The sequence below is a fragment of the Homarus americanus genome, unplaced genomic scaffold, assembly GCF_018991925.1.
Source record: "Homarus americanus isolate GMGI-L3 unplaced genomic scaffold, GMGI_Hamer_2.0 scaffold32583, whole genome shotgun sequence".
Lineage (NCBI taxonomy): Eukaryota > Metazoa > Arthropoda > Malacostraca > Decapoda > Nephropidae > Homarus > Homarus americanus.
Genome location: NW_024713129.1, coordinates 37,709,866 through 37,724,996, shown reverse-complemented (window position 1 = coordinate 37,724,996; position 15,131 = coordinate 37,709,866). Strand labels below are relative to the sequence as shown.

General features: G+C 42.3%; 2 protein-coding genes across 2 annotated transcripts in view; both read left to right on the top strand.

Annotated features, from left to right (window-relative positions):
- Positions 1-10,804, top strand: part of LOC121870892 (clumping factor A-like) — a 19,170-nt gene extending 8,366 nt beyond the window's left edge. The window contains exons 2-3 of the mRNA XM_042372866.1: positions 9,746-10,223; positions 10,445-10,804. Coding sequence (XP_042228800.1) covers positions 9,746-10,223; positions 10,445-10,804 — 838 coding nt within the window. The remainder of the gene's footprint in view (positions 1-9,745; positions 10,224-10,444) is intronic.
- A 4-nt stretch (positions 10,805-10,808) lies between these two features.
- LOC121870881 (serine-aspartate repeat-containing protein I-like) lies at positions 10,809-13,923 on the top strand. The gene is made up of 5 exons (XM_042372857.1): positions 10,809-11,159; positions 11,261-11,800; positions 12,006-12,719; positions 12,821-13,390; positions 13,564-13,923. Exons 1-5 carry the CDS (start codon positions 10,809-10,811, stop codon positions 13,921-13,923), a joined length of 2,535 nt encoding a protein of 844 aa, XP_042228791.1.
- Positions 13,924-15,131: the final 1,208 nt, after the last annotated feature.

Genomic DNA, 15,131 nt, shown 5'->3' with positions numbered 1-15,131 from the left:
AATATGCAAGTAAATCACTGTAGGTGCGCGTGATCCAGGTATATGCTGATAACCACAAGGAAAAAGAAAACACAAAGTTTCCAAGCGCTTTCGTGCAAAACATCACAGGGGTACACCGCGGTATCTTAAAAATATATACATTTCCGTCGGAACCGGTTATTAGGACAATTAAATATCTGTTTTCTTTATTATCTCATCTTAATTTACATAAATTGTATTTCAGAGACCTTTTATATTCATATATAACTAGTTTGAATATCCAGGTTAAGTCTTTCGGGTGCTTACCCCCACTCGAGGACTTATCCCGAACATTCCATTAATATTCTCGGACTACTAAATGGTAACCCGACAAAATTTGGTTAAAACATATGAATTACGAGTAGGAGGGCACTTTCGGGATACTAATAAACAACCCGTGTGTTTAAAAAAGGGGGGACTGCTGGACCCGTAGCTGTGAAGACTTGCCTTTTTTCTGCTGCGCGGTTGAGCAATCTGCAACTTCGTTGTGATTGGACACTCAATCCTAGCGGTTGACCTTACCCATCATAGGGACTGTGCAATTACCATCTCATATTGTACGCGAAATAATCAAGCCTCTGGAAATAAAATATTTGGGCTCCCAAGAATTTAGACTACTCCCCGTGCGTCTACGTCCTAGATTGGCCAATCAGCGGTGCCCCACGGTGGCGTGATACATGCACGTTTACTGCGGTGCTCTGATTGGCTGACCGAACGTGGCGTGGTAAGGAGACTGTCCCTACTCTGTAAGTCCTGTTCTTTTCCTTTTTTCATCCCCCTCATGCCAGTGCCGGATTTAGACCTGTGGAGGCCCATGGGCAGCCTCTTTGTGGAGGCCCCCCTCATTATAACTACCCAAGAGGGTGAGGTGGCGAGTGAAGCGAGCCTAAACATCTGGGAGTTCCGGGGGGCGCTGTAAGGCCCCCGGGAAAATTTTGAAATTTGAACACTTTGGAGAATTTTGAAGCCATATGCAGTTATATTGAGGAAATTAGAACATTGAGAAATTTTTAATTAACTGTATATTTATTGATAGTGTACAAATTCCCAACACACACACACACACACAAAAGTGAGACATGACTGGAGTCATTCATGTGGTTTCAAGTCGACCAGCCCTGATATAGCTACTACCGCACATGTGGAGGCCCCTGGTCAGCTGCCCACTTTGCCCACTCCTGAATCCGGCCCTGCCTCATGCACTTCGTTCCTTGAACAGGAGGCGGGACTTAGCGATACGGTCGATCCGGCAAGGGAACCTGTGAAAGTGCAGGACACCCCTTGTCCGGGGGTCACCGTTAGGTGGCAACATATATAGACATAACTTATAGTCACAGGTAACCTGGGCGCAGAACCCTACGAGCCCGACGCCCGTCCAAGAGGGGGGGAGGGGGTCACTGCTCCCAGGCAAGAGCCCTGTGTTTTAGGCAGGATTGTGATGTAAACAGGGAAGATGACCACAAGCATTAGGATTAAACATAGAGATAAGGGACACCCTATTGGAAGAGGAAAAGTGGCAGAAATCACTTATTACAAATTACAAGTCCCATGAACAAGAATATTCAGTACCAACGAAGGTTTCAAAGTAATTTGCAAAGACGACTTTGATTCAGACAAAATCCTCTGAAAAGAAGCCAGAGATGCTTTTTACAATGAAGGACTTGTTGTTGTCATGCCACCAGAACAAAAAGCAAAAGATCAGTTTTGTACGCCAAGTCGACCAGGAGATCGGGAGGAACACATCTGAAGATCTGAAAGATGAATTGGAACGTCAAAACAGTTGGATGAAGATCGAGGAAGTTATCAAGATAAAAGATTACACTCATGTTTTCAAGATTACCTTCGAATAAGTTCCAATGGCTGAAAAAATAACACAACAGGGCTTTCTAATATTTAACATGTCAGTAACACCTCATCAAATAAAGAAGGAAACATTTATCAATCTGCAAACTTGTTTTTCTTGTTACAAGTATGAAGAACACACAACGAGAGACTGTCCAGAAAAAGAGAAAAAGTACTGTTCAGACTGTGCTGGCGACGACCATACCTACACTGAATGTAAGAACCCACATGTTGGTTGTCTCAACTGTAAGAGAGACGGGAATGCACATATAGGACACAGGACGTTAGCAATGGCATGCCCAATAAAAAAAAGCATATGATAAAGTACAAGGAACAAGAAACAAGGAAAAGAACAAGAAAAGAAAGACACGACATACGTTGAAATAGCCAAGAGAGCTGTCCATGAGGCTCACATACCATAATCCACCATCTTAAACTTAAGCGAACCAATACATGACAAGGTAATGATCAGTATGATCCACGCACATCTGCACAATATCATTGCACCCGGATCATACAATGACGAGTTAAGGAAAACGTTTAAATTGAATAACTTACCGGAGATGATATTCCGAGAGAATCCAGAATCCGAAAAATTATTTCAGGCAACATACTTAAGTGAACTGAAAGAAAGACTACAGCTAGGAAAATGGTTTGAGCAAGGAGCAACAGCTGATACACAAGAAATACAAGCGACTGATAGAGACCACAGACAAATGACTAGAAGTGACAAAGAGAAGACAGAAACAACAAAATGGCAGTCTACAAGACAAAGGATAAAGAGGAGAGAAGAGAAGATGGAGACTAATCACAACCGACAAACTGAATCTGCTGAAGATATTGGATTAAAGGTGATCACTACACCAAAACATGGAATCCAACCAGGAGGGATAATAGCAAAAAATTGTGAAGGAGGGATATACAAGTGGACATATCAAGAAAAATCCCAAAGCGAAGAATACGTTTGGACATTAATCATTATGGACAAACTAAAGATTACGACCAATGACTTTAAAATACTAGACCGTCAGAGTTTAGAAGAGTCAAAAGCGGGAAACAGGATGATAGGTCTCCACTCCAACTGCCACAATCCAAGTTTAAGAAATAATGGACAACAGACAAACAGTAAGATCTTTAAGAAAAATACAACACAACGTAAGAAACTGGAAGACTGAGAGAATTAACCGAAGCAATATATATCTAGAAATTGACCCTGACAATATACTAATAAACAGTCATGGTGAGTAAGAAAACAACATAAAACTCTTTAACTATTATGTAAACCAAAGAAATAAATCAGGCGAGAAAAATGACGGTTAAAAGAAACTTAAAATATTAACTAATCGATGACTTCAGGATGAATTTCTAGCAATAAAAAAAAAACTAACACAGGAGCAAAAAAAGAAAATTATATTACTCCTCTCCCAGCCACACAAGAACCTGAGAGGGCTCACTAACTCACCAGAGTAAAAAAAAAAAAAAAAAGTATAATAGCACTATATCAATAAACCAATACTACAGTAATACAAAGGTCTGACGACCCAAGGGAGCAAAACAAAGGTGAAAAAACAATATAAATGATGAAGCGATCTGGTTGAGCCCAGATTCTGCCTAATCCTACTGTGTTTCAGTTTCACCACTTTCTTCAATCCTTAATAATCTTCTTTCACCTCATAACTCATGACTCCAAAGCCAAAGCCAAAAAAAAGGGTCGTTTAACTGTATGCCGTAAATATTACGATATATTCGTTTGTTTGTTATCTCAGGAAGATGTTTACACACAATTATTTTTTTGTTCTCTCAAGTTGAGGTACATTTATGATATGATAGTAATGAGTGATATAGGTTGTGTGTCGGCAAATGGCCTAACTCATTGGTCAACACAATGCAGGGATACAAACAAAGAGTTACTTATCAATGTTTATGTACACACATAGACGTCAGCAGTGGCAGTAGGATAATAATTATACACACACCTGTGTATATATTAGAATACACACACACACACACACACACACACACACACTACTACTACTACTACTACTACTACTACTACTACTACTCTGATATCACTCTGAATCGAGTATGATGAACATACAGCAATGATACAATGATATCAGTTATTAGGGCTATCACCTTCATTGGTGAGTTTTGAGGTGAATAAAGAGGCCGATACGGGACCGGCAGAGTTGTTCACAGACGTTTCACATGTGGAGGAATACATCGAGAGCAGGAGGGGCGGTGGAAGCGTCTTTCCTGCGTTGGCGCTTGTCTGCCCCGGTTTGTAGTCGGGCTAACTCGAAAGTATTGTCACTTTCTCGTGTGATGCTCCTCCAAGCATTACGATGTTCTGTAAACGACTCTCAGGTAAGGGGGTCGATTTGGCACTTTTCAGGTATGTCTTAAGTATCCTTATACCTTTTCAAATGCCCCGCCGGTGTTACGTTTACTATTCGTTAGGTGACTGTAAAGTAGCTGCTTTGGCAGTCTATGTCGTCCATGCGGGTAACATGGCCAGTCCAGCATAGTTGTTCATGTATAATGGTAGCCTCGATGCTCCTACAGTTGTTGTCAGCAAGGATGTAGGCATTTGTTCTCTTGTTTTCCAAGCGAACTCGGAGGATGGAATGTAGACTACGTTGGTGAAAGTTTTCAAGTGCCTTGAGGTGCCTCCTGTATGTGACCCATGTCTCGCTGCCATATTGCAGGGTGGGGAGGACCACTGCTCGATATACGTGTAACTTGGTAGTTAATTACAGCTCCCTACAGCTGAAAATACGGTTTCGGAGTCTGCCAAAGGCTTGAGATTCACATCTGATTCGATGCTGAATCTCTTCATTGATGTCCATGGCGGTTAACAGGTGGGAGTCGAGATACCGAAAGTGAGTAACATTAGAGAGGGTAGTACCGTTAAGATGGATGGATGGTGAAGGTGTGTCTTAACCAGGGGCAGGTTGAAAGAGAATCTGAGTCCTACGTACATTCACCTCAAGGCCGAAATGTGCATACGCATCTGCGTATGTGTTCAGGATCTCCTGTATGTCGCGTTCAGTGTGAGCAACAAGAGTGAAGTCGTCTGTATACTGAAGTTTATTAATGGAAGCTGCTGACACCTTTGTTATTGCCTGGAGTCGTCTTATGTTGAAAATACCCCCCTTCACCCGGTACTCGATGTCCATCCCACCGGCTAAATTGGCACTGGCACGAGTAAGGAAGGCAGCCAAGGAAATGGAAAAGTGAGTTGGTGCCAGTTCACACCCTTGTTTAACCCTCGTTTGAATGGGGAAGAACTCAGACTGGGTACCAATATACAGGACACTCCCGTTCATGCCATTGTGGAGTTTCCTCACAAACGGCTTCCCTGTTGACTGAGTCGAAAACCTTGGTTGGGTCGATGAAAGCCTTGTACAGGTCACAACGTTGTTATCTGCACTTTTCCTGTATCTGGTGGGCAGCAAAGATCATGTCAGTGGTGCCACGTGAGGGTCTAAAGCCACATTGAGATTCTAGGAGAAGTTTTCCTCCTCAGGAAGAAATCTGTTTAGGAGGACTCAGGCAAAAATCTTGCCAGCTACGGACAGCAGCAAGATCCCAACAGTCTGACCGGTCCCCCTTATTCTTATCAATATTGATGATGGAGGCGTCTTTAAGAGCTTGGGGGATTTCCTCCTTTCCCCATATATTCTCCAGGAGAGATGGCTTGATGGCCTTAGCTACCTTATCCAGGAATGGAGGATATCTGTGGGTCATCTCTAGATGCTGAGGGATCTGCTGGGTAGTCAGAACATTCACATCAGTGCTACGGTTGAGCATTGGATGGTATTGCTCTTTCCAGTGCTGAAGGATGAGTGAAGGGATGCTGCCCCACGAGTGATAGGCCTAGAAAATGTTTTAATGGAATTGAAAATTCGCACATCTTGTGCTGATCTGCATTTTTTTGTATTTTACATGCTTTATTTTTATACCAGTCATTCTTTAGAATGTGAAGTTACCGCTTTTTTCTTGCGGAAGGTATCAGCTTTGATCCGTGACTGAGGGTTGTTCCTCCAGTCAGTTAAAGCAGTACCTTTATCACTGATGAGTACATTGATTGTTGGGTCATTTTCATCAAACCAGTTCTCGTGTATTCTTTCGATCTGGTAGAGGGTTTCTCTGCAGGTTTTTGTAATGAGGAGTGTTGAGAATATCCCATTCGGCACTGGGATTTGGATTGTTCATTGTCGGGTTGTTTATCAGCCCATGTTCGAGCTGCGCTCTGAAAGCATGTGCTACCACTGGATCCTCCAAATGCTTAGTGTTAAAACCTCTTCGTAAGGCTTGTTGCCTTCGCCGTTTTGGGGCGACGTGAAGTGAGTGCTTGGCTCTATGGAGCCGATGATCAGCGTCTCAGTGGTCTGAGCTACGCATGGCACGAGTGATGAGGAGATCTCGGCGATCTCTTTCTCTGACAATGATGTACTCAATAAGATGCCAGTGTTTGGATCGTGGTGTTCCCACAAACCCTTGAACTTGTCAGCCTGCCTAATCAAGGTATTGGTGATAGTGAGGTTGTGTGCAGCACACTTGCTGAGGAGGAGTAGGCCGTTGGGATTGCACTTTCCTTGTCCATTCCTTATAATGGTTCCCTGTCAAATGTCAGCATCTATACCAACTTTGGCATTGAAATCACCAAGGAGCACAACCTTATCTTCTCTGAGGATAGAGGTTAGCACTCTGTGTAAGTCTACGTAAAAGGCCTCCTCATGTCATCCTCTGCACTCAGTGTTGGGGCGTATGCGCTGATGGAAGAGGCATGATGTGGGTGATTCACTGGGACTCGGAGCGTCATGGGGCGCTCGTTGATCTCAATAGGCATTTCAGTTAACCTGTGTAGGATGCGTTGGCGGATGGCAAAGCCACCTCCATAAAAGCGGTTTCTCTCTGCAGCAGGCTTACCCTTCCAGAAGAAAGTATAGCCAGACCTCCGTTCTGTGTGTTGACCCTTGTCTGAGATCCGAGATTCACTAATGTCAGTTATGTCGATGTTATACCTAGCCAGCAGTTCTTCTTTCAGGACGCTCATTTGTGCCAGTATCCAGAAGGGTCCCGAAATTCCATGCAGCGACCATAAGAGGTTGTATAGTTTGTTTTTGTTTGGATTTGTGAATTTGATTGAGTTTATGACAGCAAAAGGATGACCGTACTGGACTTTGTTGCCCAGACAGGTTTTTTTTTTTAGGCTGGCTATGTTTAGGGCACCTTTTCTAGCCCCCTCGCCATTTTGGGGCGACGTGAAGTGAGAGCTTGGATTTGACAAGTCGATGATCAGTGTCATAGTGGTCTGGGCCACGCATGGCACGGGTGATGAGGATATCTCGACGATCTCTTTCTCTGACATGTAGTCAATGAGATGCCAGTGTTTGGAACGTGGGTGTTGCCACGAACCCTTGAACTTGTCGGCCTGCCCAAACAAGGTATTGGTGATAGTGAGGTTGTGAGTAGCACACTTGCTGACAAGGAGTATGCCGTCGGGATTACACTAGCCTAGTACATTTCTCTCTATGGTTCCCTGCCAAATGTTAGCATCTCTGCCAACTCTGGCATTGAAGTCGCCAAGGAGCACAACCTTGTTTTCTCTGGGGATAGAGGTTATCACTCTGTCGAGGTCAGTGTAAAAGGCCTCCTTGATGTCATCCTCTGCATCCAGTGTTGTTGCATATGAACTGATGAAGAAGGTTTGACGTGAGTGATTCACTGGGACTCGAAACGTCATGAGGTGCGCGTTGATCCCAATAGACATTTCAGTTAGCCTGTATAGGATGCGTTGGTGGATGGCAAAGCCAACTCTATAAATGCTGTTTCTCTCCTCAGCAGGCTTACCCTTTCAGAAGAAGGTGTAGCCAGATCCCCGTTCTGTGAGTTGGTTCTCATCTGGGAGCAGGGACTCACTGATGGCTGCTATGTCGATGGTATACCTAGCCAGCTCTTTTTTTCCACAAGGACAGTTCTTCTTTCAGGACGTGCATTTGTGCCAGCATCCAGAAGAGTCCTGATGATTTCATGCATCGACCAGAAGAGGTGTATGGTTTGTTATTGTTTTGATTGGTGATTTTGATTGTGTTTTTCATCGCATAAGGATGACCTTATAAGGTGCAGTTGCCCAGTCTGGTTGCATTTTTAGGCAGGCTATGTTTAGGGCACCTTTTATAGCCCCCTCCCCATGTGGGGTGAGCAGAGTGGCTCCTCGAAAGGGCTGCTCAGTCGCACAGACATGACCGGATTACACTGCTGCCTAGATCCCAGTGCATAAACGACCATCTTATCTGTGCCGCTCATGTGCAGAGTTGTGACTAGAGACACCCGGCAGTCATTTCTGCCTGTCCCCGTCGCCACTCGTCCGTCGCCATATGACTTTTGGGGGCATTAGGGGTTTTGGTGATGATGATACAGTAGGTATGATGAGGTGGGTGATGGCTGTACGTGAGTTGATTTATGTGGCAAGGCAGAAGCGCAGGCTGCAACCACACATCTTGGCTCTCCCTTTTCCTGATCTAGTGGTGCAAGTGTTGCAACGACTGGGAGAGGGAGAGTTGCAATGGACTGCCGATAGCCCAGTTTGTTGGGTTTCGCATTAGTAGCCTGTCCATCGGGCATTGCCTTCGTCCGCCGGTGTAATCGTTGGATTTTCATGGTGGTCACCTCTTCCACCTACACCGCCGTTGGGGTCTTGCTGGAGCTCTGTAAGTATGTCTGCCTGATGCGGGGCCACACCGCAGATTTTTCGTTCGGGGTTTACTCCAGTAGCCAAGGTTAATCCGCAAGTCAGCGTGACGGTGGTTGATAGATGCCAGGACGTGTCCACGTGCCGGTGGGCCTATGCGCCGTCCCTCTGGGGCCCACTGCTACTCTGAGATCCCCTGCTGATCTATCCTGAGCCCACGAGGCACCCAGTTACCGTGTGTTGCCACGAGAAGGCACATCAGGATTCTTGATGGTGAGGAGGCTGTGTACTGGCAGCTGAAAGCGAGAGGGAGCAAGCAGTGCTTGCACTTTAACACTAACATAATACTGCCACACTAGACGCATTTCACCACCCTGTGTGTGTGGCTACACACCGCCACACACACACACACACACACACACACACACACACACACACAAATCAAAGTCCCTCTTCCTAATATAAGAGTTGTTCCTCGTGTCCGAAGCTGGCAGGCCCAAGTGCCATCATCTAGGTGTAAATTCTTAAAGACACCCACACAGACTAAGTTAAGAAATTGCATGAATGAGCGACAGAGAATAATCCAAGAAGACCGGACAATCCACCAACTCTACTGGCTAATCATTACCCCAGAACATGATCCTCAAATTGATTAACATTCAGGTCCGCAAATACTGCTGGGTAGACAAAGGCAAATGGTGTAAACAAACATGTCCGTAATTTCACCCTGCTCGGGGACTGAGACGAGCATACAGATCATTACACACACACACACACACCATTACCCAACCATCAGTAATTCAGGAAGACCACCATCCTTAAGGTATTTACCTGCTCTTAACTCTTAATCTTCAGTTTATATTGTTCTCTGGTAGACAAGTATGAGTGTGTGTATGTAATGATGGTTACCCAGCTTGCTCCCAGGAGAGAGAGAGAGAGAGAGAGAGAGAGAGAGAGACGCAGGGAATTAAGAAGAAATAACAGAAAATGGAGGGAGAAGATGATAAAAAAGATAAGAGAAAGGAAACCTTGGAGGAGAAGGGTGACGATGAATACAAGAAGAAGAAGAAGAAGAAGAAGAAGAAGAAGAAGAAGAAGAAGAAGAAGAAGAAGAAGAAGAAGAAGAAGAAGAAGAAGAAGAAGATACACACAAAAAGTTTCACATGTTAATGGTGATGTTAACAGTGAGACTGATGGTGATGTTAACTCTAAGACTGATGGGGATATTAACAGTGAGACTGATGGTGATATTAACATTGAGACTGATGGGGATATTAACATTGAGACTAATGGTGATGTTAACAGTGAGACTGATGGTGATGTTAACTCTAAGACTGATGGGGATATTAACAGTGAGACTGATGGTGATATTAACATTGAGACTGATGGGGATATTAACATTGAGACTAATGGTGATATTAACAGTGAGACTGAAGGTGATGTTAACTCTAAGACTGATGGGGATATTAACAGTGAGACTGATGGTGATATTAACATTGAGACTGATGGGGATATTAACATTGAGACTAATGGTGATATTAACAGTGAGACTGAAGGTGATGTTAACTCTAAGACTGATGGCGATATTAACAGTGAGACTGATGGTGATATTAACAATGAGACTGATGGTGATGTTAACTGTAAGACTGGTGGGGAAATTACAGTGAGACTAATGATAATATTAACAGTGAGACTGATGGTGATGTTAACAGTGAGACTGATGGGGATATTAACAGTGAGACGGATGGTGATGTTAAAAGTGAGACTATTGGTGATATTAACAGTGAGACTGATGGTGATGTTAACTGTAAGATTTATGGTGATATTAACTGTAAGACTAATGTTGATGTTAACAGTGAGACTGATGGGGATATTAACAGTTAGACTGATGGTGATGTTAACAGTGAGACTGATGGGGATATTAACAGTGAGACTGATGGTGATATTAACAGTGAGATTGATAGTGATGTTAACAGTGAGACTGATGGGGATATTTACAGTGACACTGATGGTGATGTTAACAGCGAGACTGATGGTGATGTTAACAATGAGACTGATGGGGATATTGACAGTGAGACTGATGGTGATATTAACAGTGAGACTGACGGTGATGTTAACAGTGAGACTGATGGTGATATTAACAGTGAGACTGATGGTGATGTTAACAATGAGATTGATGGGGATATTAACAGTGAGACTGATTGTGATATTTACAGTGAGACTGACGGTGATGTTAACAGTTAGACTGATGTTGATATATAACAGTGAGACTGATGGTGATGTTAACAGTGAGAATGATGGGGATATTAACAGTGAGATTGATGGTGATGTTAACAGTGAGACTGATGTGGATATTAACAGTGAAACTGATGGTGATATTAACAGTGAGACTGATGAGGATATTAACCGTGAGACTGATGGTGATGTTAACAGTGAGACTGATGGTGATGTTAACAGTGAGATTGTTGGTGATGTTAACAGTCATACTGATGGTGATATTAACAGTGAAACTGATGGTGATATTAACAGTAAGACTGATGGTGATATTAACTGTAAGAGTGATGGGGATATTAACAGTGAGACTGATGGGATATTAACAGTGAGACTGATGGTGATGTTAATTGTAGGACTCATGGGGATATTAACAGTGAAACTGGTGGGGATATTAACAGTGAGACTGATGGTGATGTTAACAGTAAGATTGATAGTGATATTAACAGTGAGACTGATGGTGATGTTAACTGTAGGACTCATGGGGATATTAACAGTGAGACTGATGGTGATGTTAACAGTGAGACTGGTGGGGATATTAACAATGAGACTGATGGGGATATTAACAGTGAGACTGATGGTGATGTTAACAGTGAGACTGATGGTGATGTTAACAGTGAGACTGGTGGGGATATTAACAGTGAGACTGATGGTGATGTTAACAGTAAGATTGATAGTGATATTAACAGTGAGACTGATGGGGATATTAGTAGTGAGACTGATGGTGAAATTAACAGTGAGGCTGATGGTGATGTTAACTGTATGACTGATGAGGATATTAACAGTGAGACTCATGGTGATATTAACAGTGAGACTGATGGGGATATTAACAGGGAGACTGATGGCGATATTAACAGTGAGACTGATGGTGATATTAACTGTAAGACTGATGGTGATGTTAATAGTGAGACTGATGGTGATGTTAACAATGAGACTGATGGTGATGTTAACAGTGAAATTGATGGTGATGTTTAACAGTGAAACTGATGGTGATGTTAGCAGTGAGATTGATGGTGATGTTATCTGTGAGACTGATGGTGATGTTAAAAGTGAGACTGTTGGTGATATTAACAGTGAGACTGATGGTGATGTTAACTGTAAGATTTATGGTGATATTAACTGTAAGACAAATGTTGATGTTAACAGTGAGACTGATGGGGATATTAACAGTTAGACTGATGGTGATGTTAACAGTGAGACTGATGGGGATATTAACAGTGAGACTGATGGTGATATTAACAGTGAGATTGATAGTGATGTTAACAGTGAGACTGATGGGGATATTAACAGTGAGACTGATGGTGATGTTAACAGCGAGACTGATGGTGATGTTAACAATGAGACTGATGGGGATATTGACAGTGAGACTGATGGTGATATTAACAGTGAGACTGACGGTGATGTTAACAGTGAGACTGATGGTGATATTAACAGTGAGACTGATGGTGATGTTAACAATGAGATTGATGGGGATATTAACAGTGAGACTGATTGTGATATTAACAGTGAGACTGACGGTGATGTTAACAGTGAGACTGATGGTGATATTAACAGTGAGACTGATGGTGATGTTAACAGTGAGACTGATGGGGATATTAACAGTGAGATTGATGGTGATGTTAACAGTGAGACTGATGTGGATATTAACAGTGAAACTGATGGTGATATTAACAGTGAGACTGATGAGGATATTAACCGTGAGACTGATGGTGATGTTAACAGTGAGACTGATGGTGATGTTAACAGTGAGATTGTTGGTGATGTTAACAGTCATACCGATGGTGATATTAACAGTGAAACTGATGGTGATATTAACAGTAAGACTGATGGTGATATTAACTGTAGGAGTGATGGGGATATTAATAGTGAGACTGATGGGATATTAACAGTGAGACTGATGGTGATGTTAATTGTAGGACTCATGGGGATATTAACAGTGAGACTGGTGGGGATATTAACAGTGAGACTGATGGTGATGTTAACAGTAAGATTGATAGTGATATTAACAGTGAGACTGATGGTGATGTTAACTGTAGGACTCATGGGGATATTAACAGTGAGACTGATGGTGATGTTAACAGTGAGACTGGTGGGGATATTAACAATGAGACTGATGGGGATATTAACAGTGAGACTGATGGTGATGTTAACAGTGAGACTGATGTTGATGTTAACAGTGAGACTGATGGGGATATTAACAGTGAGACTGATGGTGATGTTAATAGTGAGATTGACAGTGATGTTAACAGTGAGACTGATGGGGATATTAATAGTGAGACTGATGGTGATGTTAACAGTGAGACTGATGGTGATGTTAACAATGAGACTGATGGGGATATTGACAGTGAGACTGATGGTGATGTTAACAGTGAGACTGATGGTGATGTTAACTCTAAGACTGATGGGGATATTAACATTGAGACTAATGGTGATATTAACAGTGAGACTGAAGGTGATGTTAACTCCAAGACTGATGGCGATATTAACAGTGAGACTGATGGTGATATTAACAATGAGACTGATAGTGATGTTAACTGTAAGACTGGTGGGGAAATTACAGTGAGACTAATGATGATATTAACAGTGAGACTGATGGTGATGTTAAAAGTGAGACTGTTGGTGATATTAACAGTGAGACTGATGGTGATGTTAACTGTAAGATTTATGGTGATATTAACTGTAAGACTAATGTTGATGTTAACAGTGAGACTGATGGGGATATTAACAGTTAGACTGATGGTGATGTTAACAGTGAGACTGATGGGGATATTAACAGTGAGACTGATGTTGATATTAACAGTGAGATTGATAGTGATGTTAACAGTGAGACTGATGGGGATATTAACAGTGAGACTGATGGTGATGTTAACAGCGAGACTGATGGTGATGTTAACAATGAGACTGATGGGGATATTGACTGTGAGACTGATGGTGATATTAACAGTGAGACTGACGGTGATGTTAACAGTGAGACTGATGGTGATATTAACAGTGAGACTGATGGTGATGTTAACAGTGAGATTGATGGGGATATTAACAGTGAGACTGATGGTGATATTTACAGTGAGACTGACGGTGATGTTAACAGTTAGACTGATGTTGATATTAACAGTGAGACTGATGGTGATGTTAACAGTGAGAATGATGGGGATATTAACAGTGAGATTGATGGTGATGTTAACAGTGAGACTGATGTGGATATTAACAGTGAAACTGATGGTGATATTAACAGTGAGACTGATGAGGATATTAACCGTGAGACTGATGGTGATGTTAACAGTGAGACTGATGGCAGCGTGCTAACAGGAGATTGTTATGATGTTACCAGTCATACTGATGGTGATATTAACAGAAACTGATGGTGATATTAACAGTAAGACTGATGGTGATATTAACTGGAAGAGTGATGGGGATATTAACAGTGAGATCATGGGATATTAACAGTGAGACTGATGGTGATGTTAATTGTAGGACCTTATGGGATATTAACAGTAAACTGGTGATATTAACAGTGAGATCGATGGTGATGTTAACAGTAAGATTGATAGTGATATTAACAGTGAGACTGATGGTGATGTTAACTGTAGGACTCATGGGGATATTAACAGTGAGACTGATGGTGATGTTAACAGTGAGACTGGTGGGGATATTAACAATGAGACTGATGGGGATATTAACAGTGAGACTGATGGTGATGTTAACAGTGAGACTGATGGTGATGTTAACAGTGAGACTGGTGGGGATATTAACAGTGAGACTGATGGTGATGTTAACAGTAAGATTGATAGTGATATTAACAGTGAGACTGATGGGGATATTAGTAGTGAGACTGATGGTGAAATTAACAGTGAGGCTGATGGTGATGTTAACTGTATGACTGATGAGGATATTAACAGTGAGACTCATGGTGATATTAACAGTGAGACTGATGGGGATATTAACAGGGAGACTGATGGCGATATTAACAGTGAGACTGATGGTGATATTAACTGTAAGACTGATGGTGATGTTAATAGTGAGACTGATGGTGATGTTAACAATGAGACTGATGGTGATGTTAACAGTGAAATTGATGGTGATGTTTAACAGTGAAACTGATGGTGATGTTAGCAGTGAGATTGATGGTGATGTTATCTGCGAGACCTGAAGTGAAAGCCCAAAATCTCTTATAGTTTACCGGAAATTGTTGGTATCTCGTCTAAATTATGTTCCATTTTCGTCATCAAAACTGAATTATCTATCAATCTTAATAGTCTTAACGGTCTGGGTGAGAGGTTGGCTGAAGATAATTGTGTCATGA